This window comes from Tachyglossus aculeatus (assembly GCF_015852505.1).
Source record: "Tachyglossus aculeatus isolate mTacAcu1 chromosome 12 unlocalized genomic scaffold, mTacAcu1.pri SUPER_6_unloc_1, whole genome shotgun sequence".
Taxonomy (NCBI): Eukaryota; Metazoa; Chordata; class Mammalia; order Monotremata; family Tachyglossidae; genus Tachyglossus; species Tachyglossus aculeatus.
The window spans coordinates 18175689-18201137 of NW_024044828.1; the positions used below are offsets into that span (position 1 = coordinate 18175689).

Sequence of the window (25449 nt, forward strand, 5' to 3'; positions counted from 1 at the left end):
AGCGCTTAGTATGTTCCAGGCACCGTGCTAAGCGCTGGGGTGAATACAAGCAAATTTGGTTGGACCCAGTCCCTGACCCACGTGGGGCTCACAGTCTCAATCCCCATTTCCCAGATGAGGGAACTGAGGCCCAGAGAAGCGAAGTGACTTGCCCAAAGCCACACAGCAGACAAGTGGCGGCGTCGGGATTAGAACCCATGACCTTCCGACTCCCAGGCCCGTGCTTTCTATGCCACACTGCTTTTCTAAGGACTCAGGGACCCCCCACCACCACCCTCATTCTCCCCAAAGAACCACCGACCCCCTTTTTTAAAACGTTTTTTATTAATATATGATTTTTTTTTGGTTAAATTTCTTTTTGTTTCCCCTCCCAACCCTCCCCCGCGAGACGGCGCCGTCGTTGGCGCTGTAGTTTGACTCCGGTTCCGGACCCCCGAGCTAGAAATCCTAAGTAAAGGCTGAGAGGTGGGGAGGGAGGGAGGGAGGGAGGGGAAACAGCCCGGTGGGTAGGGGGATTCCCTCCCAGGCCCGGCCATGCCTTGTGGGGCTGGGAGGGGAAGGGGGGAAGCTCAGCTCTGCTTCATGCAGGGCGGGAGGGGAGGAGGCCTTTGAGGGGAGGGGAGATCCCCTGGGTGGGACCCCCCTCTTCCTAGGGCGGGAAACTGGCATCACCTCCAGCCCGGCCTTGGGCTTCCCCAACCCCCAGGGGCGGACCCCCCCCCCTCCAGCCTCTCACTTTGCCCCCTGGGGAGGTGGGAGGTGGGGGGCAGTGTCTTTGACCCCCTTTCTTGCTGTTGTTTCTGGGGCTCTTGACCCTGATGGCAAGGGCTCTGGGGCTCACCCCGCCCCCCGTTGTCCCGGGTTGCAGGGTGTGACCCAGGCATGCCCCTCTTCCCGGTTTATTTCTATCTCTTTGTTGAAACTGAAGCCCAGCAGGGGCAGTTCCCCACCCCACCCCACCGCTGCCCTCAGAAACAACCAAGGCCACAAATGAGTCCAGACCACCAGACTCGGGGTTTCCGGGGGTGGGGGGCAGAGGTGAGAGGGGGAGGAAGGGGCTTCAGTTGGATTTTCAATCGTTTTTCGGCACTGGAAACGTGCCACCCGACAGGGCCCTGTGGGGCAGATGATGGGGAGGGGGAGTGGTTGAGAGAGCAGGGGCAGGGAGACCCCTGATGACTCTCTTCCCCCATCCCTTTCGCTGCCCTGGGGTGGAGGGAGATGACCGGTCAGGGTGGAGGAGGAGAGGGCCCCTCAGACAATCAGAGGGCACACGAAACCCCTCCTCAATTCAATTCTCCCAGCAGCCCCGGTGGGTTTGGGGGTGGACGGATTTGGGGGCTCAGGGTTGACGTTCCCAGATGGAGAAAGCCCAAGGAAGTGGGGTGTGAGAGCCCCACAGGGTGACTTCATAGCAACCCAAACGGGGGGCCTCCTGCAGTCAGTCACCCGTTCCCCCTCCACTGTGGTCCACCCAGCCCCCCCCCCCCAACACCCCCGACCCCCCGCCCAGGGTAGGAGAAGTCTCCATCCAGTCCAAGGTGAAGTCTCCATCCACTCCATCCACCCCACCTCCTCCCTCCTCAGCCCCCATCCCCTTACAGAGATTTGAATCCAAAGGAAAGGGAGGCAGAAAAGGGCATGGGGGTGGTCTGACTTAGATTTGTGTGTCTCAGAGAGCGGACAGCTCCCAGAGAGAGAAAGAGCCCTTCTTATGTAAACAATCTAGACAGAGAAAGGGGGAGAGACAGGCTGAGAGAGAAAGTCAAAAAGAAGGGAGGCAGAGAGCTACAGGGGAGAGAGAATTAGACAGGTGGAAGGGCAGAAAAGACTGCTAGAGGAAAAGGCAGAGAGAAAGAAAGACAGAGGGAAGCGGAGAGAGGAGAGAGAGAAAAACAGACAGGAGAGAGAGAAAGAAAGGCAGATCACAGGGCCGGAGTGGGCCGTGGCAGGCCCAGAGGCTGGGGAGGGGCCTCAGGAGAGGAGCTGGGAGAACAGGAACGCCAAGCTGAGATCCAACAATGCCACGGCCCCCACCACGAGGGGGTTGGCAGCTCCCTGGGGAGAAGGGGAGGGAAAGGAGGATCAGATCCAGGCTGGAAACTCATCCCTGTTGCCACCCCCCACCCCCCGCCACTCCCACTGGGGAAGGAAGTTGGAGCTCAAACTCCCACCTAAGCAAGGTCTCTCTTCCTCTCTCCTCTCCTCCTTTCCTCTAGTGATAACTGTGGCCTTTTTTAAGGTACCTGTTAAGCGCTCACTATATGCCAGGCACTGTACTAAGCGCTGGAGTAGATACAAGGAAATGAGGTTGGACCCAGCCCCTGACCCACAAAGGGCTCACGGTCTTAATCCCCATTTTATGGATGAGGTGTTTGAGGCCCGGAGAAATGAAATGACTTGCCCGAGGTCACACAGCAGACAAGGGGCGGAGCTGGGATTAGAACCCAGGTCCTTCCGACTCCCGGGCCCGGGGTCTATCTATTAGGCCACTCTGCTTCTCGCACTTTCGTTACTAGGTGCCAAATACAGTGCCATACTCTGGAGTGTAAACAGGTCGGACGCGGTTTCTGTTCCACATGGGGCTCAGAGTCGAAATGAGGGAGGACAGGAATATAATCCTTGCTTTACAGATTAGGAAACTGAGGCACAGAGAAGTTAACTGACTTGTCCCGGGTCACACAACAGGTGAGTGGCGGAGGTGGGATTCCTCCCCTTCCCATTTCACCCTTTCCCTCCGCTTTTCTCCTTTTCCCTTCCCTCCTTCTCCCCTCCCTTCCCTCCCCACCTCATCCCACCACTCCCCTCGCCTGCCTTTCCAGACCCCTCTTTCCCCGGTGGGGTACAGCCCCCCCCACCCCCGCCATCACCCTCCCCCCTCCGCAGGCCTAGTATATAGGGTGGTAGGTAGGTAGGTGGGTAGGTGGGAACTGAACTAGTAGGCGGAGGCTGCTGCATTGAGGCAGGGAAGGATGGGGAAGGAGCGATGATGGGGTTGCTAGGCGACGGGAGCAGAGCTAGGGCCCAATCAGAGCTGAGCGTCCCTCACAAATCCCAACCCTCCGTACTTTCGCTCTGACAAGTCTCCCCTCGACCCCCACCCCCGAAGGAGGGACGGAGGGGGGAGTGGGAGAGGGATGGGGAGGGAAGGGACGGGATGGGGAGATATGGGGAGGGATGGGGAGAGATGGGGAGATACGGGGAGGGATGGGGAGAGATGGGGAGGGATGGGAAGAGATGGGGGGGATGGGGAGGGATGGGGAGAGATGGGGAGGGATGGGAAGAGATGGGGAGGGATGGGGAGATATGGGGAGCGATGGGAAGAGATGGGGAGGGGTGGGGAGGGATGGGGAGAGATGGGGAGGGTTGGGGAGGGATGGGAAGAGATGGGGAGTGATGGGGAGAGACGGGGAGGGTTGGGGAGGGATGGGGAGAGATGGGGAGGGATGGGAAGAGATGGGGAGTGATGGGGAGAGATGGGGAGGGTTGGGGAGGAATGGGGAGGGTTGAGGAGTGATGGGGAAGTCTCCCGCCCACTTTCCGCCTCTGGAGGCTCATTCCCTCCAGCAGCAGTTTTCCTGGGAGCGAGGGGAGCGGAGGAGGGATGGGGAGGGGCAAGCCGAGGAGAGGCTGAGGAGGTGGCCGAGAAGCTGCGGGTAAAACGAGGGGAGCCGACAGATGGGGAAGGGGCGGGGGGCGGGGGGGGCGGTCTCACCTGGCGGGCGGGCCTGTCGGTGGGCCTAGGCCCCTCCTCCGGGGCTCCGGTGGGGCCCGGGGGCGGAGGGGGCTCCTCGTCCTCCGCCTCCCCTTCCTCCTCCTCCTCCTCCTCCTCCTCCTCCCGCAGGCTGCCCGAGCTGTCGCTGGAGGCCCCCAGGAGGGGCGAGCCGCCCCCGGGCCCGGGCCCGGCCCCGGCCCCGGCCCCGGCCCCGGCCCCGGCCCCGGCCTCGTCCTCGGCCTCGTAGCCCCCCAGCTGGCCCCCCGTCCCGCCGGGGTGTCCCCCCCACTCCTCGGGCCAGGCCGGGGGGCCCGGGAGGGCCGGGGGCCGCCAGGGCGAGGCCGGCCTGCTGGGGGGCTCCGGGGACCCATCGGACGGGGGCAGGCCGTTCTCGTCGCCCCCCGCGCTGTCCTCGTCCGGCCCCTCGCGGGGGGCCGAGCCTGCCGAGGCCCGCCTGGTCCGGCCGCCTGCACGGGGGGGGAGGGATGGATGGATGGATGGGGAGGGGTCACGGGGGCGACCCCCCACTCCTGGACCCCCCCCCCCCCCTTCGCTGCCTTCTGCCCTTCGTAATCAGCATTATTACGAATGATCGTTCGTTAAGCCAACAGTAACCCGAACAACAAGGAGGATGACTGGGGGGTGGGGGTGGGGGGGTTCGTTAAGCTACTGGCAGTGTGGCCCAGTGGAAAGAGCCCCGAGGTCAGGGGTTCAAATCCCGCCTCTGCCAACCGTCAGCTGGGTGACTTTGGGCGAGTCACATCACTTCCCTGGGCCTCAGTTCCCTCATCTGGACAACGGGGATGAAGACTGTGAGTCCCCCGTGGGACAACCTGATCACCTTGTAACCTTCCCAGCGCTTAGAACAGTGCTTTGCACATGGGAAGCGCTTAATAAATGCCATCATTATTACTATTATTACTGGCAGTATTATCATTGGCAGTAATTATTATTACTGGCAGTACTATTATTACTGCCAATAATAATAATAATAATAATATTACTACTGCCAGTACTATTAATTAATAGTACTATTATTACTGGCAGTAATAATAAAACAATAATGATGGTATTTGTGGTAGCTTACTACTACTCCTCCCCCTTCTAGACTGTGAGCCCGCTGTTGGGTAGGGACCGTCTCTATATGTTGCCAACTTGGACTTCCCAAGCGCTCTGCACACAGTAAGCGCTCAATAAATACGACTGAATAAATAAATGAATGAATGATAATAATAATAATGGCATTTATTAAGCGCTTACTAGTGCAAAGCACTGTTCTAAGCGCTGGGGAGGTTACAAGGTGATCAGGTTACTAGGTGCCAAGCACTGTTCTAAGCTCTGGGGTGTGGGGGAGGGGGATAAAAGGTCATCAGGTTGTCCCACGTGGGACTCACAGTCTTCAGAAGCAGCGTGGCTCAGTGGAAAGAGCCCGGGCTTTGGAGTCAGAGGTCATGGGTTCAAATCCCGACTGCACCACTTAGCTGTGTGACTTTGGGTGAGTCACTTCACTTTTCTGGGCCTCAGTTACCTCAAATGGGGTTGAAGACTGTGAGCCCCCCGTGGGACAACCTGATCACCTTGCAACTCCCTAGCGCTTAGAACAGTGCTTTGCACATAGTAGGCGCTTAATAAATGCTATTATTATTATTATTATTATTATCCCCATTTCGCAGATGAGGGAACTGAGGCACAGAGAAGTGAAGTGACTTGCCCAAGGTCACGCAGCTAATCAGTGCTGGAGGGGGGATTAGAACCCGTGACTCCTAAGACCGTGCTCTTTCCACTGAGCCACGAACCGTAATGAGGATAGTTGTGGTATTTGTTAAGCCAATAGTAATAACAATACTAACGAGGAGGGTCATTGAGGTATCTGTTAGGTCATTAGTAGTAATAATAATGAGGAGGAGGATAATTGTGTTCTTTGTTAAGCTAAGCAGCGGGGCTCGGTGGAAAGAGCCCGGGCTTAGTCCTCAGAGGTCGTGGTAGTAGTAATGATAATAATGAGGAGGATAAGTGTGCTATTTGTTAAACCTTAGAACAGTGCTTTGCACATAGTAAGAGCTTAACAAATGCCATTATTATTATTATTATTACTATTAAGTCAATAGTAGTAATAATAACAAGGAGGAGGATAATTGTGCTCTTTGTTAAGCGAAGCAGCGTGGCTCGGTGAAAAGAGCCCGGCCTTAGGAGTCAGAGGTCGTGGGTTCTAATCCCGTCCCCACCACTTGTCAGCGGGGTGACTTTGGGCAAGTCGTTTCACTTCTCTGGGCCTCCGTGACCTCATCTGGAAAATGGGGATTAAAGCCCCACGTGGGACAACCTGTTTACCTTGTCTCTCCCTCAGCGCTTAGAACAGTGCTTGACACATAGTAAGCGCTTAACAAATACCATCGCTATTATTAATAGTAGCAATAATAACAATGAGGAGGATAATTGTGGTATTTGTTAAGCTAATAGTAATAATAATAATGAGGATAATTGTGGTATTTGTTAAGCTAATAGTAATGATGATGATGATAATTGTGGTATTTGTTAAGCTACTGGTAGTATTAATAATAATGAGGATAACTGTGCTCTTTGTTAAGCTAATAGTAGTAATAATCATGAGGAGGACAGTTGTGGTATTTGTTAAGCTAATAGTAGTAATAATAATGAGGAGGATAATTGTGCTCTTTGTTAAGTTAGTAGTGGTAATAATAATAATGAGGAGGATAATTGTGGTATTTGTTGAGCGCTTACTATGTGCCAGGCACTGTACTAAGCGCCGGGGTGGATGCAAGCAAATCCGGTTGGAAGCACTCCCCGTCCCTGGTGGGGCTCACAGCCTCGATCCCCATTTGACAGATGAGGGAATTGAGGCACGGAGAAGTGACTTGCCCGCGGTCACACAGCAGTCAAGTGGCAGAGTCGGGATTAGAACCCATGACTTTCTGACTCCGAGGCCCGTGCGCTCACTATGTCTCAAGGTACGCAAGGCAATCAGGTGGGACACACGATCCCTGTCCCCCGTGGGGCTCACAGCCTCGATCCCCGTTTGACAGATGAGGGAACTGAGGCACGGAGAAGTGGCTTGCCCGAGGTCACACAGCAGTCAAGTGACAGAGTCAGGATTAGAACCCATGACCTTCTGACTCCGAGGCCCGTGCGCTCAATACGTGCCAAGGGACGCAAGGCAATCAGGTGGGACACACAGTCCCTATCCCACGTGGGGCTCACAGCCTCGATCCCCATTTGACAGATGAGGGAACTGAGGCACGGAGAAGTGACTTGCCTGAGGTCACACAGCAGTCAAGTGGCAGAGTCGGGATTAGAACCCATGACCTTCTGAGTCCGAGGCCCGTGCGCTCACTACGTGCCAAGAGACACAAGGCAATCAGGTGGGACACACAGTCCCTGTCCCCCGTGGGGCTCACAGCCTCGATCCCCATTTGACAGATGAGGGAACTGAGGTACAGAGAAGTGAAATGAGTTGCCCACGGTCACCCGGCGGATGTGATGATTAGAACCCGGGTCCTCTGGCTTCCAGGCAGGTGCCCTTTCCACTAGGCCTCGTTGTTTCTCACATTCTGCGCCCCCACCCCCTTCTCCCCCTTCCCAGCTCACCTGATTGATGATCAAACCCGGCGGGTTGCAGGTCCTGGGCCATCACCTTGGCCATCCGGGCCGCTTCCACGGCCTTGTCCGCCGTGCTGCTGGCCGCCACCGCCTTCACGAGGGCATCCGCTGCCCTGCCAATCAATCAATCAATCAATCATATTTATTGAGCGCTTACTATGTGCAGAGCACTGTACTAAGCGCTTGGGAAGTACAAAGTGGCAACATATAGAGACGGTCCCTACCCAACATTGGGCTCACACTCTAAAAGGGGGAGTCACCGGGCGGAGGGAGTCAGTCCCCCCTGCCCCGGGACACCCCCCTCATCAAACCCCCCTGCACCTTCGAAACGCCCGATCGACTCCACGTTAGCTCCCCAAGCCGTGGGGATTCATTCACTCATTCATTCAATCAATCAATCAATCGTATTTATTGAGCGCTTACTGTGTGCAGAGCACTGGACTAAGCCCCTGGGAAGTCCAAGTTGGCAACATAGAGAGACGGTCCCTACCCGACAGTGGGCTCACAGTCTAGAAGGGGGGGGGCGGAGAACAAAACCAAACAGATTCACAAAATAAAATAAATAGGATATGTGCAAGTAAAATAAATAATCAATCAATCATTCAGTCGTATTTATTGAGCGCTTACTGTGTGCAGAGCACTGGACTAAGCCCTTGGGAAGTCCAAGTTGGCAACATAGAGAGACGGTCCCTACCCGACAGTGGGCTCACAGTCTAGAAGGGGACGGGGGGGGGGGGGGGACGGGGGGCAGAGAACAAAATCAAACAGATTCACAAAATAAAATAACTAGGATGTGTACAAGTAAAATAAGTAATCAATCAATCAATCGATCAATCGTATTTATTGAGAGCTTACTGTGTGCAGAGCACTGGACTAAGCGCTTGGGAAGTCCAAGTTGGCAACATAGAGAGACGGTCCCTACCCGACAGTGGGCTCACAGTCTAGAAGGGCTCACAGTCCCTTCCCCACAGCACCTGTATATGTGTATATATGTTTGTACATATTTATTACTCTATTTATTTATTTATTTTACTTGTACCTATCTATTCTATTTATTTTATTTTGTTAGTATGTTTGGTTTTGTTGTCTGTCTCCCCCTTCTAGACTGTGAGCCCACTGTTGGGTAGGGACTGTCTCTATATGTTGCCAACTTGGACTTCCCAAGCGCTTAGTACGGTGCTCTGCACACAGTAAGGGCTCAGTAAATACGATTGATTGATTTATTAGAAGGGGGAGACAGAGAACAAAACAAAACAGATTCACAAAATAAAATAAATAGGACGTGTACAAGTAAAATAAATAATCAATCAATCGTCTTTATAGAGCGCTTACTGTGTGCAGAGCAGTGGACTAAGTGCTTGGGAAGTCCAAGTTGGCAACATCTAGAGACGGTCCCTACCCGACAGTGGGCTCACAGTCTAGAAGGGGGAGACAGAGAACAAAACCAGATTCACAAAATAAAATATATAGGATATGTACAAGTAAAATAAATAAATAAATAGAGTAATAAATACGTACAAATATATACATCTATACAGGTGCTGTGGGGAAGGGAAGGAGGTAAGGCGGGGGGATGGAGAGGAGGAGGAGGGGGAGAGGAAGGAGGGGGCTCAGTCTGGGAAGGCCTCCTGGAGGAGGTGAGCTCTCAGTAGGGCCTTGATGATGATGATGATGATGGCATTTGTTAAGTGCTTACTATGTGCAAAGCATTGAGCGCTATACTGTATGCAGAGCACTTGGGAAGCACAAGTACATCTAGAGATGGTCCTTACCCAACAGCGGGCTAACAGTCTAGGAGGGGGAGACAGACAACAAAACAAAACATAGTCACAAAATAAAATAAATAGAATAAATATGTAGAAGTAAAATAGAGTAATAAATACGTCCAAACATATATACATATTCATTCATTCATTCAATCGTATTTATTGAGCGCTTACTGTGTGCAGAGCACTGGACTAAGCCCTTGGGAAGTCCAAGTTGGCAACATCTAGAGACGGTCCCTACCCAACAGCGGGCTCACAGTCTAGGAGGGGGAGACAGACAACAAAACAAAATACATTAACAAAATAAAATAAATAGGTACAAGTAAAATAGAGTAATAAATACGTACAAACATATATACATATTCATTCATTCATTCATTCAATTGTATTTATTGAGCGCTTACTGTGTGCAGAGTACTGGACTAAGCGCTTGGGAAGTACAAGTTGGCAACATCTAGAGACTGTCCCTACCAACAGCGGGCTCACAGTCTAGGAGGGGAAGACAGACAACAAAATAAAATAAATAGAATAAATATGTACAAGTAAAATAAATAGAGTAATAAATACATACAAACATATATACATATTCATTCATTCAATCGTATTTATTGAGGGCTTACTGTGTGCAAAGCACTATACTAAGCGCTTGGGAAGTCCAAGTCGGCAACATAGAGAGACGGCCCTACCCAACAGCGGGCTCACAGTCTAGAAGGGGGAGACAGACAACAAAACAAAACATATTAACAAAATACAACAAATAGAATAAATATGTACAAGTAAAATAAATAGAGTAATAAATCCGTACAAGCATATATACATATATACAGGTGCTGTGGGGAGGGGAAGGAGGTAAGGCGGGGGGGATGGAGAGGAGGAGGAGGGGGAGAGGAAGGAGGGGGCTCAGTCTGGAAAGGCCTCCTCACTCACCTCCCATCACCTTCCAGCTCTCTGCCCATGCTATGCCATGGGAAGAGAGAATGCCACCCTTTCACCCCCTGCCAATCGGGGCAATCTCCCATCCTTTTTTATGGTATTTGTTAAGCGCTTCCTATGTGCCAGACACTAGACCATGAGGCCGTTGAGGGCAGGGAATGCTTCCGTTTATTGTTGTATTGTGCCTTCCCAGGCGCTTAGTACAGTGCTCTGCACACAGTAAGCGCTCAATCAATACGACTGAATAGTAAGCGAGGGGGTAGATACAAGCTAATAATAATAATGGCATTTATTAAGCGCTTACTCTGTGCATGGCTCAGTGGAAAGAGCCTGGGCTTTGGAGTCAGAGGTCATGGGTTCAAATCCCGGCTTTGCCACTTGTCAGCTGTGTGACTTTGGGCAAGTCACTTAACTTCTCTGGGCCTCAGTTACCTCATCTGTAAAATGGGGATGAAGACTGTGAGACCCCCGTGGGACAACCTGATCACCTTGTTAACTTCCCCAGCACTTAGAACAGTGCTTTGCACATAGTAAGCGCTTAATAAATGTTATTATTATTATTATTATTATTATTGTTATTATTATTATTCTAAGCGCTGAGGGGATACAAGGTGATCAGGTTGTCCCACGGGGGGCTCACAGTCAATCCCCATTTTCTAGATGAGGGAACTGAGGCCCAGAGAAGTGAAGCGGCTTGCCCAAAGTCACACAGCTGACAGTTGGCAGAGCCGGGATTTGAACCCGTGACCGCTGACTCCAAAGCCCGGGCTCTTTTCCACTGAGCCACGCTGCTGCTAATCAGGTTGGACGCAGTCCGTGTCCCACACGGGGCTCAAAGTCTTAATCCCCCCTTTACGGATGAGGGAACTGAGGCACAGAGGAGTGAAGCGACTTGCCCGAGGTCACACAGCAGACCATGTATTTACTCGTTTTAGTGTCTCTCTCCCCCCTCTGGACTGTGAGCTCTTTGTGGGCAGGGAACGCGTCTCCCAACTCCGTTGTATTGTCCTCTCCCAAGCGCTTAGTACAGGAAAGCGCTCGATAAATACGATGGATTGAAGTGGCGGAGCCGGGATTGAGAAGCAGCGTGGCGCAGTGGAAAAAGCCCGGGCTTTCGAGTCAGAGGTCAGGGTTTCAAATCCCGACTCTGCCAGTTGTCAGCTGTGTGACTTTGGGCAAGTCACTTCACTTCTCTGGGCCTCAGTTACCTCATCTGGAAAATGGGGATTAAGACTGTGAGCCCCACGAGGGACAACCTGATCACCTTGTAACCTCCCCAGCGCTTAGAACAGTGCTTTGCACATAGTAAGTGCTTAATAAATGTCATCATTATTATTATTATTATTATTATAGAACCCAGGTCCTCCGATTCCCAGGCCCGTGCACTTTCCACTAGGCCACGCTGCTTCTCTGCAGCCCCCGCAGGGCGACCACCCCCCTTTTCTCCCGCCCGTCCCGCGGGATCGCCCTCTCTCTCGTGGCTTTCCCCTCCTCCCCGCACCCCTCTTTCTAGGAACCCCTTGGGACGTTGGCCGCCCACCCCCTTTCCACACCTCTCTCCAGAATCGCACTTCTCGCTCTCCCGCCCCGGCTTTCCCTCCTCTGGGGTGGCACCTTTTGCTCGACTCGTGTCACCCCCTCTTCACCTCGGCGGTTTTCCTCCTCCGCCCGCAACTAAATCAACCTCCTTCCCTCTGTGGAACCGCTTCTCCTCCCACTCTGGCCCCACGCGGGATTTTCTCCCCCATCGTTTCCTCCCCCTCCATTCTCCGCACCCGCTTTTGATTCCTTCCTCCGGTTGTCATGGTCTCCTAACTGTCCCTCATACCACTCGCTGCCCATCAGTCCATCAGCCAGGGCACACTGGATCAGTTCCGGGGCCCAAGCGGCCCAGGATTCTGTCTCCATGGCAACCGTATGCTTGGAGGGACCATTTATTCATTCATTCAGTCAGTCGTATTTATTGAGCGCTTACTGTGTGCAGAGCACTGTACTGAGCACCCGGAGAGTACAGTGCAACAATATCCTGGCTCCCCCCTTGACGCCCATCCTCACTGTCAGGGAGGGACCTTTTTTTAATATTTGTTAAGCGCTTATTATGTGTCAAGCGCTGGATGGATACCAGGTAATCAGGCCAGCTCACGCCCCTGACTTTTCCAGAGTGTTATCACTCTTGGCAGGCTTCTGCCTGCTGCCGCCTTTGCCACCTTTCTGCTCGCCTCTCTTCTGCCCCTGGCATCTTCACCGAATTGCTCGTTTACCTCTCGTTTCCACCCACCTCGGGGTCTCCAAGTCGACAAGACGACCTGATCTCTCTCCCATCTCTCCCCTCCCCGGGGCGACACCAATTTCTCCCCACTCTTCTCCCCTCTCTGTCCCCATTCCTGTCTCCGGAGTGGAGATTCTCCTTTGCCTGCAGCTGTTACTCTCCTCCTTCTCCTCCTCAGTTTTCCCCTACCAATGGGTTCCAAAAGGGTTGGAGCAGTAAGAGGCGGGTGGCTGCCTGCCCCCGGGGTCTGGATCCCCTTCGTATGAGGGATTCCGGGTTTGGGGATGTCGGTCCGCCTCGGAGCAGGCCCCCAAGACTGGGATGGAAGACCAGGCTGGCTTCTGGGCCGCTAATAATAATAATAATGGCATTTATTAAGCGCTTATTATGTGCAAAGCACTCTGTGTAGCTCTGAGATGCAGGGCGTGCGGGGTGAGGAGGAGGAGGATGGGTGCGGTGGGAGGAGGGAGCTGAAAACACTGAAGAGCCTCAGCTCAGGCTCTGGTCCAGGCTCTCTGGAAGAGGCCCCGCTGCTGCAGCTCCTCTGTTTCCATGGCAGCCCGCACCCAATCAAGAGGGCTGGTCCCGTTGCCATGGCGACCGGTCAGCCTTCTCCCACTGCCTTCTTGCTCTGGGTACTCGGAATGGCTTCCCCTGCCTCGCGGCTAACCCCAGGCTCAGCCCTTCCTGCCGCTCCCCGGCTCCGTCCGACTCTCAAGATCTGATCTGGGCCCAGCCGGCCTGGCCCCTCGCCGCCCACGAGAACACGCAAATATGTCACGCACACACAGAGATCCCAGGGATGGGACCAGGTACACGATGACACCCAGATGCGTCCCTAGATATGCAACTGGCGGACCCACCCTGACACCCAGGTGTACTCAGATATAGACCTGGACATACACACACACGCATGCACACACACTGTACATTTAGCTTTAATTCTATTTGTTCTGATGATTTTGACCCCTGTCTCCATGTTTGGTTTTGTTGTCTGTCTCCCCCTTCTAGACTGTGAGCCCGTTGTTGGGTAGGGACCGTCTCTATATGATACCGACTTGCACTTCCCAAGCGCTTAGTACAGTGCTCTGCACACAGTAAGTGCTCAGTAAATACGATCGAATGAACTGACATCCAAATGCGGCCCCATAGGCATTCACCCGGACAGACACTCTGACACCTAGGCGTGCTCAGATATACACCCGGCACGCACCCTCACAAACGCTGCCAGACACCACACACACACACACACACACACACACACACACACAGATGCACGCAAACATGCCCACATACCCATCCCCACATATGCACATCTACACACAAACACGCCCACACAATACCCACCTGCCCCAACACACACAGAGAATCTGAAGGCCCAGAACTTTCCCGCTCAGGGATGCACGCTCACAAACCCTGCCAGACACACACACACACACACACACACACACGAACCCACGGACATGCCCACTTATTCCCCCCGCCTCCGCCACACCCACAGAGCATCTGAAGGCCCAGCCCACGCCCCCAGGCCCATCCCACCCTCCAACCGTCTGCAGGCTCAGCGCACACAGGTAGGCCCGACTGCCGGCCTGTACACCCAGGGCAGCCGCAGGCCCCGCACGTGTCTTCCCTCCCCGTGGGCCCATCCCCCAGTGCAGGCCCCGGCCGAATCCGGCGTCCCACCTGGCAGCGGCGATCTCCTGGCGCTGGCGAGCGGCGCTGACGGCCCGGCGGGCGCCCTCGACGGCCCGATCCACCTTCTCTTTGACCTTGCCCCGGCGCAGGGCCAGGGGCAGCAGGCTCCGGACGCGGCCTCCTCTCACCAGCCGGTTGCGCTTGTACTTGCCCTCCTCCCGGGAGCCGTCGGGGCGGGTGGTGCGGCCGTAGCCGTGCCGTCGGTTGCCCAGCCACTGGCCCTCGTAGCGCAGGCCGTTGGAGCGCTGGCTGACCCCGTAGCCGCTGCGCCGGTCGGCTTTCCACTCGCCCGCGTAGACCTCGGTGGCCGAGGCCTCGATGGGGGCCGGGGCCCGGCCGGCCTCGGGGCCCGGGGCCCCGCCGCTGCCCTCCTCGCTGCCCACCTCGCTGCGCAGGGACCCCCCGCTTGCTGCCCAGTGAGGCCCGGCGGCCCCCGGGCCTTAGGCTGCTGAGCAGCAGGGAGCGGCGGAAGAAGGCCCCGGCCCCTGGGCCGCGTCGGCGCTGGGGGCCACCGCCCTCGGGGTCCCCCGGGCCGGCCAGCACGAAGCCCCCCCTTGAACCCGAGGCCGGGCTGCCCCCCGGCTCCCCGGGCGGAGGAGGGGGCGGGGGTGGAGTCGGGGGGTCGCTGGGGCCCGAGGCCAGCGACGTGCGGCGCGGGGACCGGAGCAGGGCCGCCCGCTGGTAGGGCACGCTCTGCCGCACCCCGTAGCCGTGACGCTTCCCTGCTTGCCACTGGCCTTGGTAGGTGCCTGCGGAGAGGAGTGGGGAGGGGGCGCTCAGGGGGCTCGCCGGGACCACGGACAGGCGGGAGGGCCGAGGGCCACCAGGCTGGGGGAAGTGGCCTCGGACAGGCAGAGGGACCGGACTGAGGGAGGTGGCCTTGGGCAGATGGATGGAGACCAGACTGGAGGAGGTGGTCTTGGACAGATGGACAGAGACCAGACTGGAGGAGGTGGTCTTGGACAAGATGGACAGAGACCAGACTGGAGGAGGTGGTCTTGGACAGGCAGAGAGACCAGACTGGGGGAGGTGGTCTTGGACAGATGGACAGAGACCAGACTGGGGGAAGTGGCCTTGGACAGGCAGAGGGACCAGACTGGGGGAAGTGGCCTTGGGCAGATGGACAGAGACCAGATTGGGGAAGGTGGTCTTGGACAGACGGACAAAGACCGGACTGGAGGAGGTGGCCTTGGACAGGCAGAGAGACCAGACTGGGGAAGGTGGTCTTGGACAGATGGACAGAGACCAGACTGGAGGAGGTGGTCTTGGACAGGCAGAGGGACCAGACTGGGGGAGGTGGCCTTGGGCAGACGGACAGAGACCAGACTGGAGGAGGTGGTCTTGGACAGGCAGAGGGACCAGACTCGGGGAGGTGGCCTTGGACAGATGGACGGAGACCAGACTGGAGGAGATGGTCTTGGACAGGCAGAGCGACCAGACTGGGGGAGGTGGTCTTGGGCAGACAGACAGAGACAAGACTGGGGGAGGTGGTCTTGGACAGGCAGAGAGACCGGACTGGGGTAGGTGGCCTTGGGCAGACGGATGGAGACCAGACTGGAGGAGGTGGTCTTGGACAGGCAGAGGGACCGGACTGGGGGAGGTGGCCTTGGGCAGATGGACGGAGACCAGACTGGAGGAGGTGGTCTTGGACAGGCAGAGGGACCAGACGGGGGAGGTGTTCCTGGACAGACGGACAGAGACCAGACTGGGGGAGGTGGCCTTGGACAGACGGACAGAGACCAGACTGGAGGAGGTGGCCTTGGACAGGCAGAGGGACCAGATTGGGGGAGGTAGCCTTGGACAGACGGACAGAGACCAGACTGGGGGAGGTGGTCTTGGACAGACGGACAGAGACCAGACTGGGGGAGGTGGCCTTGGACAGGCAGAGAGACCAGATTGGGGGAGGTAGCCTTGGACAGACAGACAGAGACCAGACTGGGGGAGGTGGTCTTGGACAGACGGACAGAGACCAGACTGGGGGAGGTGGCCTTGGACAGGCAGAGAGACCAGACTGGGGGAGGTGGTCTTGGGCAGACGGACAAGAGAGACCAGATTGAGAAGCTGGACAGAGGGTGGGCGGGCCTGGGAGAGGCGGGTGGGGGGCAGAAGGACGGACCGAGAGAGATGGGCCCGGGCGAGGGAGACGGGGCCCAGAGCTGGACGGACGGATGGATGGGATGGATGGATGGATGGATGGATGGATGGATGGATGGATGAGAAGCAGCGCGGCTCAGTGGAAGGAGCCCGGGCTCGGGAGCCACAGGACCTGGGTTCTAATCCCTCTTGTCTGCCGTGTGACCTGGGGCAAATACTTCACTTTTCTGATCTGTGAAATGGGGACGAAGACCGGAGGCCCCACGTGGGCCAACCCGCCGGCGCTTGGCCCGTAGTAAGGGCCTAACCCAGACCATCGTCATGATTATTAGTAGGGGGGGGTGGGGGTGGGATGGGATGGATGGGCGGGTGGGCGTCCCGGGGGTCCCGCCCCCAGCCCCAGCACCTCCGTCGGAGTAGGTCTCGGTGCCGTAGCCGTCCTGGAAGCCGTCCTTCCAGAGTCCCGCGTACTGCAAGCCGGACGCGCTCTCCCAGACGCCGCTGCGCCCCTTCAGCCCGCCCAGCCACTCCCCGCGGTAGATCCAGCGGCTCTTGCGCTCCACGCCCAGCCCGCTGCGCTTGCCCTGCTGCCAGTGTCCCTGGTAGCTGTGGCCCCCGGGCCCGGTGTAGACGCCCAGAGACTCGAAGCCCCGGGCCCAGCACCCGCTGTACTCGCCCTGGGCCCCGGGCCCGGTGCACACGCCGTAGCCGTGGGCCCGCCCGGCCTCCCAGCCCCCCACGTAGCAGCCGCCATCGTCAAAGTCAAACTTGCCCCCGGGGGACATGCATGTAGTTGGTGCGGCCTCCGCCCCCTCCCCCCCGGCCCCCCAACCACCACTACACGCAGACACCAGCTGCTCAGCACATGCCCGGGAGGAGGAGGACGAGGAGGAGGAGGAGGAGGTGGAGGAGGAGGAGGAGGAGGAGGAGGAGGAGGAGGAGGAGGAGGACCACCAGGAGGAGGCGGCTCCGAGGGCGCCGGGGCGTCAGATGGGGGCCGGCAGGGGACGCCCGACGGCGGGCAGGTGGGCCTGGGGGCTCATCCTTGGCAGCTGGAAGAGATGGGCTCAGGGAGGCGGAGAAGAAGAAATGGGGAGACAGGGACAGAGAGAGACGGGGAGAGACAGAGACAGAGGAGAGGAAGAGACAGGAGAGACAAGAGAGGGGAAGGGAGGGAGAGACACGGAGAAAGGGAGGGACAAGAGAGGAAGAGACGGAGAGACAAGAGAGGGAGAGGGAGGGAGACAGAAAGAGAGGGAGAGACAAGACAGGAAGAAAGGGAAAGACAAGAGAGGAAGAGAGGGAGAGGCAAGAGAGGGAGAGAGAGGGAAAGGGAAGGGAGGGAGAGAGACAGAGAGGGAGATACAAGAGAGGAAGAAAGGGAGAGACACGAGAGGAAGAGAGGGAGGGAGAGAGAGGGAGAGACATGAGAGGGAGAGGCAAGACAGGGAAAGAGAGGGAAAGGGAAGGGAGGGAGAGAGAAAGAGAGGGAGAGACAAGAGAGGGAGAGGCAAGAGAGGGAGAGAGAGGGAAAGGGAGGGGAGGGAGAGAGAAAGAGAGGGAGAGACAAGAGAGGGAGAGGCAAGCGAGGGAAAGGGAAGGGAGGGAGAGAGAAAGAGAGGGAGAGACAAGAGAGGGAGAGGCAAGAGAGGGAAAGGGAAGGGAGGGAGAGAGACAGAGAAAGCGAGGAAGAGAGGTAGAGACCAGAGGGAGAGAGAAGAGAGGAAGAGAGGGAGAGGCGAGAAAGGGAGAGAGAGAGGGAAAGGGAAGGGAAGAAGAGAGACAGAGAAAGAGAGGGAGAGAGAAGAGAGAAAGGGAGAGAAAAGAAAGGGAGAGAGGAAGAGACAAGAGAGGGAGAGAGGGAGAGAGAGAAGGAAAGAGAGGGAGGGAGACAGAGAAAGAGGGAGAGACAAGAGAGGAAGAGGGAGAGGCAAGAGAAGAAGAGAAGGAAAAAGAGGGAGAGACAGAGAAAGGGAAGGAGAGATCAGAGAGGGAGGGAGACAGAGGAAGGGAGGGAGAGACAAGAAGGCAAGAGAGGGAGAGACACAGAGAGGGAGAGAAAGGGAGAGACCGAAAGAGAGGGAGAGACAAGAGAGGGAGAGGCAAGAGAGGAAGAGAAGGAAAGGGAGGGAGAGACAAGAGAGGGAGGGAGACAGAGAAAGAGAGGGAGAGACACAGAGAGGGAAAGATAAGCGAGGGAGAGGGAGAGCGAGGGCAAGAGACAGAGGAGGAGGTGGAGAGACCCGAGAGGGAGACGGAGGGGAGAGAGACAGAGAGTGAGGGCCCCGGCTGCTGGCCCGCGGGTCTTGCCAGCCTTCCATCCCCGGGGAGGGATGGAGGCGGTGGGCAGCTCACCCCCCCCCTCCCCCCCCCCCCCCCCCCGGGGCCGGCCTCAGCTCCAGGGCCACTCTTCTGCTGCACGCCGCCGCTCTGGGGCTCCCGGGGATCGCATCCCCCTCCACCCGCGGACCCCCAGGGACCCCCAGGGACCCCCAGGGACCCCCAGGGACCCCCTCCCCACCTGCAGGGACCCCTTCCCCGCTCCCCTCCCACGACCCCCGCCCCCGGCCGGGGAGGGAAGGCAAAGAGGAGTCGGGGGGCGTTGGGGTGGGTTGGGGGGCTTTCCCCGGGGGCGCCCCCTCCCCAGGCTGGCGGGCCGGGCCGGGCCGGACGGGCGGCTACTCACCATGTGGGCAGGGGCTCAGCCGGGCCCCCCGGGGCGGCATCCATGGCCAGGAGACGCCCCCTCCCCACGCCGGCGGACACAGCGGGCCCGGGCCCGCGGGGAGAAGGACAAAAAATCCCCTCGTCTCGGCTGGAGCCAGCGGGGGAACAACCCGGCCGGGTGGGCGGGGACGGGGAGAGGAGGAGGAGGGGGCGGCACGGTTATTTTTATGATTTCTTGTGGTTGGCTGCGGGGGGGCGGGGGGAAGAGGCAAAAAGAAAAAAATCAAAATTCCAGTCCTATCCCAGCACAAATCAATGTTTGCTCCATCACAGCATAACGGGTCGGGGGAGAGAGAGAGAGAGAAAGGGGCAGGGAGAGGAGGAAATGCGGGAGAGACAGAGGGGAGGGGGGCGAGGCAGATGGGAGGGGGAAGGCACAGACGGGCGCACACGCGCCCTCACACACACACACACACACACCCCACACACTCACACACACATTGGGTGGGGGGACGGGGAAGAACAGGGAGGGACCCCAGAAACCGGGAGGGAGCCAGGCCGAAGAGCAGACAAGACAGCAGAGAGAGTGGGGGGGGGGGAACGGGGAAGAGACCCTCAAGGGGATGGGGCTGTGTGGTGTGGTGTGTTGGTGTGTGTGTGGTGTGTGTAGGTGGGAGGGGGGAGCCAGGAGGGAGACAGAAACAGAGAGGGGCGGAGAGATGCGGAGGCGGCCAGCAGAAGGAGGCGGAGGCAAGCTGGGCTGGCGGGGAGAGGATGGGGGCCGGTGGAGGGGAGGAGGAGGAGAGACGTAGAGAAATGGGGATGATAATTATAATAATGATGGTATTTGTTAAGCGCTTACTCTGTGCAAAGCACCGTTCTAAGCGCTGGGGGGGTTACAAGGTGATCAGGTTGGCCCACGGGGGGCTCACAGTCTTCATCCCCATTTGACAGATGAGGGAACTGAGGCCCAGAGAAGTGAAGTGACTTGCCCAAAGTCACACAGCTGACAATCGGCGGAGCCGGCGTTTGAACCCACGACTTCTGAATCCAAAGCCCGGCTCTTTCCATTGAGCCACTCTGCTGCTCTGAGGATGAGAGAAGATCCTCAGATCCTCCCCCTGGGGATGAGGAGAGAGACTAGGGAAAAGAGACACCCACCCATTCTCTCACGTATCCACATGATTGTGGTGTTTGTTAAGCACTTACTATGTGCCCAGCACTGTTCTAAGCGCTGGGGTAGATTACAAGGTGTCCCACATGGGGCTCACAGTCTTCATCCCCATTTTACAGATGAGGAAACTGAGGCACAGAGAAGTTAAGTGACTTGCTCAAGGCACACAGCAGACAAGTGGCAGAGTGGGATTAGAACCCATGTCTTCTGACTCCCATGTTCTTGCCATTAGGCCATGCTGCTTTCCTGTATAAATACATACATACATATATATATATATATATATATATATGCATATGTGTATATACAGCGCTTAGAAGAGTGCTTTGCACATAGTAAGCGCTTAATAAATGTCATTATTATTATATATATATATATATATACCCACCCATCTACAAGCCCCTTGAGGGACAGGGGAATTGACAGGGACTGTGATTCAATTCCCACCTGCATATTCTTACCCAGCGCTGAATACACTACTTATACACTATGCTATGGTAATTATTTATTCGTATTAATGTCTTATTTTTATTGTTATTATTATTTTAATGGCATTTATTAAGCGCTTACTATGTGCAAAGCACCGTTCTAAGCACTGGGGAGTTTACAAGGTGATCAGGTTGTCCCATGGGGGGCTCACAGTCTTAATCCCCACTTTCCAGATGAGGTAACTGAGGCCCAGAGAAGTTAAGTGACTTGCCCAAAGTCACACAGCTGACACGTGGCGGAGCCGGGATTTGAACCCATGACCTCTGACTCCAAAGCCCGGGCTCTTTCCATTGAGCCATGCTGCTTCCTTATTCTGACGGCTTGGACACATGTTTTGTTTTGTTGTCCGTCTCCCTCTTCTAAACTGTGAGCCCGTAATTGGGTAGGGACCGTCTCTAGATGTTGCCAACTTGTACTTCCCGAGTGCTTAGTACAGTGCTCTGCACACAGTAAGTGCTCAATAAATACAATTGAATGAATGAATGAATGTCTCCCCTGCTAGACTGTAAGTTCATTATGGGCAGGGAACGTTTTTGCTAATTCTGTTGTGTAGTGCTCTCCCAAGCACTTGGTACAGCGCTTTACACATAGTAAGCTCTCAACAAATACCATTGATTAATTGTTCTGCATACAGAAAGCATTTAATAAATCCTATTTTTTAATAGTATTTGTTATGCGCTTACTATGTGCCAGGCACTGTATTAAGTGCTCGGGTAGCTACAGGTTAATCGGGTTGGACACAGTCCCTGGCCCACGTGGGACACCCACTATTAATCCCCATTTGACAGATGAGGTAACTGAGGCCCAGAGAAGTGAAGCGACTTGACCAAGGTCACACAGCAGACAAGTGGCCGAGCCGGGATTAGAACCCAGGTCTTTCTGACTCTTAGGACCCTGCTCTAGCCACCAGGATATGTGGCTTCTCTATTCTCCCGACTCCGTCAGTTGCCAGCTGTGTGACTTGGGGCAAGTCACTTAACTTCTCTGGGCCTCAGTTACCTCATCTGTAAAATGGGGATTAAGACTGTGAGCCCCCCCCCCACCACCACCACATGGGACAACCTGATCACTTTGTAATCTTCCCAGCGCTTAGAACAGTGCTTTGCACATAGTAAGCACTTAATAAATGCTATTATTATTATTATTATTGGTATTACAATAAACCCAGAGAATGATTCTGGGGCTGAGCCCCCCATTACCCCCCGACCAACTATTCCCCAGGATCTCTGAGACCCTTATGGGGGGCTTGGAGGGAAGGAACAGGAGACGCTTTCTCAACCAGGACAGGAGCAGGGCACTTAGGTACATATCTTTAAAATATATAGGAAGCATTACTTATTTATTCATATTCATGTCTGACTCCCCCTCTAGACTCTAAACTCATTATGAGCAGGGAATGTGTCTGCTAATTCTGTTGTGTTGTACTCTTCCAATCACATAGTACAGTGCTCTGCACATAGTAAGTGCTCAATAAATACCATGGATAATAATAATTATGCCATTTGTTAAGCGCTTACTATATGCCAGACACTGAACTAAGCGCTGGGGTGGATACAAGCAAATTGGGTTGGACACAGTCCCTATCCCACGTGGGGCTCACAGTCTCATCCCCACTTTACAGATTGAGGTAACTGAGGCCCAGAGAAGTGAAGTGACTCGCCCAAGGTCACACAGCAGACAAGTGGCAGAGCCGGGATTAGAACCCATAACATAACCCATAACCCATGGGGAAGCAGCATGGCTCAATGGAAAGAGCCTGGGCTTTGGAGTCAGAGGTCATGGGTTCGAATTCCGCCTCTGCCAAGTGTCAGCTGTGTGACTTTGGGCAAATCACTTAACTTCTCTGTGCCTCAGTTCCCTCATCTGTAAAATGGGGATTAAGACTGTGAGCCCCAAGTGGGACAACCCGATCACCTTGTAACCTCCCCAGCGCTTAGAACAGTGCTTGGCACATAGTAAGCGCTTAATAAAAGCCACTATTATTATTATAACCTTCTGATTCTAAGGCCTGGGCTCTAGCCACTTCACCACACTGCTCCATCCCTTGATTAATCGATGATGATGAAAAATTGGAAAAGAGAATCCTCGGAGGGAGGAGAAGGAATCTGGGATTATGGAGGCCCAGAGGCCGGGGGAAAAAGGGCTGAGGACAGTCTCTGGGAGGGCCAGTGGCAATAGCCAGTATGAGCTCGGCCTGGGAGGGGTCGACTGATGCTTCTCCTCATTGCCTCTGACTCTCTGCTTTCTCCTCTTGTCTTACATAGTGATAATAATAATAATAATAATAATAATAATAATAATAATAATAATAATAATTTCCCCCTTCTAGACTGTGAGCCCACTGGGTAGGGACCGTCTCTATACGTTGCCAACTTGTACTTCCCAAGCGCTTAGTCCAGTGCTCTGCACACAGTAAGCGCTCAATAAATACGATTGATTGATTGATTGATTGATTAATAATAATAATAATTGTGGTAATGAATGCTGAGGTGGATACAAGCAAATCGGGTTGGGCACAGTCCCTGACCCACGTTCATTCATTCATTCATTCAATAGTATTTATTGAGGGCTTACTGTGTGCAGAGCACTGGACTAAGCACTTGGGAAATACAAGTTCATTCATTCATTCATTCAATCGTATTTATTGAGCGCTTACCGTGTGCGGAGCACTGGACTAAGCACTTGGGAAATACAAGTTGGCAACATATAGAGATGGTCCCTACTCAACAGCGTGGCTCAGTGGAAAGAGCCCGGGCTTGGGAGCCAGAGGTTATGGGTTCTAATTCCGGCTCTGCCACGTGTCAGCTGTGTGACTTTGGGCAAGTCATTTCACTTCTCTGGGCCTCAGTTCCCTCATCTGTAAAATGGGGATGAAGACTGTGAGCCCCATGTGGGGCAACCTGATCACCTTATATCCCCCCCCAGTGCTTAGAACATTGTTTCGCACATAGTAAGTGCTTAACAAATGCCATTGTTATTTATTTATTTATTTATTTACTACCATGCTGCTTTTCATGTAGTAGTAGTAATTAATAGTAGTAGTTGTAGTAATACTAATAATGATGGTAGAAAGTGCTTACTATGTGCCAAGTGCTTATTATGTCCCTCCATCTTTGCGACCTCCATACGGAACAGGGATTGTGTCCAATCTGCTTACTTTTCATCATTATTATTATTATTACCTCAGTGCTTAAAACAGGGATTGTGTCCAATCCGCTTACTTTTCATCATTATTATTATTATTACCTCAGTGCTTAAAACAGTGCTTGGCATATAGTAAGCTGTTATAAAAAAGGAAAGCTATGTACTAAGTGCTTGGGTAACTACAGTGCAATCTTGTCGTCTCGCCTTCTCTCTGCGGTTCTCTTCTGGCCTGGGATCCTATACCTAGCTCTTCTATGTGTTTTTGTGTGTGTGTTTCCTGTACTTTGCTCCTCGGTGTGTTTTGTGTGTATGTGTGTTTCTGTGTGTGTGGTGTATTTAAATCTGTGTGTGTGGGTATGGTGTATTTGTGTCTGTTTCTGTGGGTGTGGTGTGTTTGTATCTGTGTATATGTGTGTACGCTGCTCTGGGTGTTTTGCAATTTGAGGTCTCTGCGTCTTTGTGCCTTTTTGCCCGTGTGTGAGTGGCCTCCTGCCCCTCCCCTTCGCCGTGTTTCCCCTCCAAATCCCAACTCCAAAAAGCTGTCCAAAATCCACCTCCTCCTCCTCCAGATCCCTCCCTCCAACCTTCCCGGTTTCCCCGTAGGCTCGAGTTTCTCCTGTCTCTCCCTTCGATGGACAGCTCAAAGGCCTGATTTGAACGATCTCAGACAGGCTGGCTGAGATCTCCACTTCAAGCAGGCTAGAAATCCATCCTCTGGGGGAATGTCCAGCCTGGAAGCAAGATGATTCCCGGGATAGGGTGGCACCAAGAGAGGGAAAGTTGGAGACAAAGGAAATAGCGGGAAGAGCCAAAAGAAGGAGCCAAATAACAGAGCAGGTGAGCGATTCTAATCAATCAATCAATCAATCAATCAATCGTATTTATTGAGCGCTTACTATGTGCAGAGCACTGTACTAAGCGCTTGGGAAGTACAAATTGGCAACATATAGAGACAGTCCCTACCCAACAGTGGGCTCACAGTCTTAAAGGGCTCACAGTCTAAGTTGTCCAAGGTTTAATTTTATCATGAATCAATATATTCATCTGTTTTTTGTACTCTCCCAAGCACTTAGCACTTAGTAAACTTCCTATAAATACTATTCACCCCCCATCCCCCGCCACACACACCCCAGAAAAAAACATGACAAGAACCTGAAGTCAATTCCTTTCATATACAACCAACAGGACAGTAGATAAGGTTCTGAGGTAAAGGATAACAAAATTTGGTTGAGAAAAAATAATGAAAAACAAGAGTACGGTGAGAATAGAAAAGACTTTGAACCGTAAGAAGGGAGGAAGAGGCCGTCCAATCAAAGATGTAGACTCTTGGAGAAAGCTGTTCGTACAGCAGTGGATACGATCATTTTCTGTTAGTTTATAATGGTAGTAGAAACACAGGATATAATGAACATCAGATACAAACTGGTACAATCGATTCAGGATTTCACAACACCCTTCAGCAATGTGCAGGGGACAAGAGAAAAGGCCATGGAAGACTTCTACAGTCAGGCAGGATGATAGGAAATAGAAAAAAGAATGGAGAAAGATTGGCGTAGAAAGCTGAAACTGAAGAAGAGTTTCTGCTAGACATGGGCGTCCAAGTAAATATAAAACCGAGAGGAAATTGTTCAAATTAGTGTGAAGGGAAATAGTGTGGACATTTTGGGCTAACATAAATATTTAGCACTTGGCTAATGCTGAAGACAGATAACATGAGGCATTCAAATCACCCGGAGGTTTTACATCAGGGTAGCCAAGTGTAACTGTGTGTATTCTCAGCATCTGTGCACACGTGCATATTCGATATTTTTACATCTTTTCCCCCTTTTACAGTGGAAGCTCTTTGTAGGCAGGGAATGTATTGTGCTTCTGCTTCATTTCC

At 54.2% G+C, this 25449-nt stretch overlaps 1 protein-coding gene across 1 annotated transcript; it reads right to left on the bottom strand.

The window, feature by feature from the left end:
• Window positions 1–1513: 1513 nt before the first annotated feature.
• JPH4 (junctophilin 4) lies at window positions 1514–16962 on the bottom strand. Its single transcript, XM_038741518.1, is given in 6 exon segments — window positions 1514–2058; window positions 3716–4182; window positions 7322–7446; window positions 13988–14400; window positions 14402–14748; window positions 16500–16962. Coding segments are annotated over 6 exon segments (1815 nt in total). The 5' UTR covers window positions 16879–16962; the 3' UTR covers window positions 1514–1974.
• Window positions 16963–25449: the final 8487 nt, after the last annotated feature.